Genomic DNA, 1,561 nt, shown 5'->3' on the forward strand with positions numbered 1-1,561 from the left:
ATGAAGAAAATTTGTGCAGTGGAATATTATTCAGCTGCAAAGAGAAGTGAAGTCCTGAAACCCATGACAGCTGAGTCAACTGGGAAAACTGAAGTTGAAATGTCAGTCACAAGAGAAGACATTATCCCACTGCTATGAAATAGACAAATACAGAGAGACCCAAGTTTACTAGTGAGAGTTGAAAAGGGGAAATCAATTGCTCAGGGAGCTCGTTGTTTCTATTAATGGTGGTGGAGTCATTTGGAAAAGGGTAGTGGTGAAGAATGCACAACCTGATTTATGTAATCCATGTCATGGAAGTGTACTTGTTAAGAATCCCTGAAGTTAGAAATGTTTCGTTCATATCTCAGTGGTTTTTTTTTTATATCTCTGTGTCACAATAAACAAATGCATTTTAAAAACAGAATGATCAATCTCCGTGAGAGTTCAATTGTTTGCATATGTCGTCGTTGTCCTTGTCACTGTCAGGTGCTGTCGAGTAGGTTCCGATTTGAGTAAGCTCCCACTCAGGCCCTGTTTGCACTACCAGGGCCTGTGCCCGCCTTGCTGCCATTGCTAGGTTTGAGCGCTTTGTTGAAGCCACTGAGTTGCCGATGCACCTCCCCCACGGAGGGTCTTCCTCTTTTTTGACGACTTTCCCTACCATTCCCTTCTCCCTGGGCTGACCCCTCCTGATAATAGGTCCAAAGTACCTGGGGCAAAGTCTTGTCGTTTTCTCTTCCAGTTAAAATTTTGACTGCAGTTCTTCCAAGACGAAATTACTCCTTCTTCTAGCAATCCCTGATCTAGTCAACATCTTTCACTAACACCGCAATTCAAACACAGATTTACAAGCAACCAAACCGAGCAATCTGGGAAAGGTTTCTGTGCAGTTGAACTCAGAGCTCCCGGAATAGATAAATCTTTCAAAATACAGCTGGAATTTTTGACCTCTTAAATTTGGCGTGCTGAATAACATATTCCTGTCCTGAATAAATTTGTCTTAAGTTTCAGCTTTCAGCGGTAGACTCGTTTTGTATATCATCATTATCCTGCTTCATTAAAAAGCTCACTAGTTGCCCGGCACTATACTGTGGCCTATTGTTAAAGGGACAAAGGAGGCTTTTAGAAATGGTCTCCGCCTCTCTGGAATTTACACTCTGAATAGAGGAAGAAACAGTTATGCGCACTCTAATGCCTCCAACAATAACTGTTGGCTCCTTTCCTTGTAATCAGAGAAGCCGGGCTGCAAGTAACTGTTTTCCCTGGTCTGCTGAGAACTGAGCTGAATTGGAAATGTTATTTGCTTTAACAAAACAACTTACTCTTGTGCAACACTCAACAGTGTCAGCCACATAAACCAATTGGGAAACCCTTATTTATAAAATCGCCTGCTTCTGGCTTCACTTCATGAGTTTTGAGGTCCCGAGAGGAGGCAAACATGAAGACTCTGTGGCTCGGTACTTTTCTGATCTTGTTCAGCACCTCAGCCTGGGCCAAGGAAAAGCACTATTACATTGGGATTGTTGAAACAAGTTGGAACTACGCCCCTGACAATGGAGAAAAGAAGCTTATTTCGGTT

General features: G+C 42.5%; 1 protein-coding gene across 1 annotated transcript in view; it reads left to right on the forward strand.

The window, feature by feature from the left end:
• The first annotated feature begins 1,309 nt into the window (after window positions 1-1,309).
• Window positions 1,310-1,561, forward strand: part of LOC101655887 (ceruloplasmin) — a 45,494-nt gene continuing 45,242 nt past the window's right edge. The window contains exon 1 of the mRNA XM_045295007.1: window positions 1,310-1,560. Coding sequence (XP_045150942.1) covers window positions 1,421-1,560 — 140 coding nt within the window. The 5' untranslated portion in view covers window positions 1,310-1,420. The remainder of the gene's footprint in view (window position 1,561) is intronic.

Source organism: Echinops telfairi, unplaced genomic scaffold, assembly GCF_000313985.2.
Source record: "Echinops telfairi isolate 266 unplaced genomic scaffold, ASM31398v2 ScPeMD7_4225;HRSCAF=4972, whole genome shotgun sequence".
Lineage (NCBI taxonomy): Eukaryota > Metazoa > Chordata > Mammalia > Afrosoricida > Tenrecidae > Echinops > Echinops telfairi.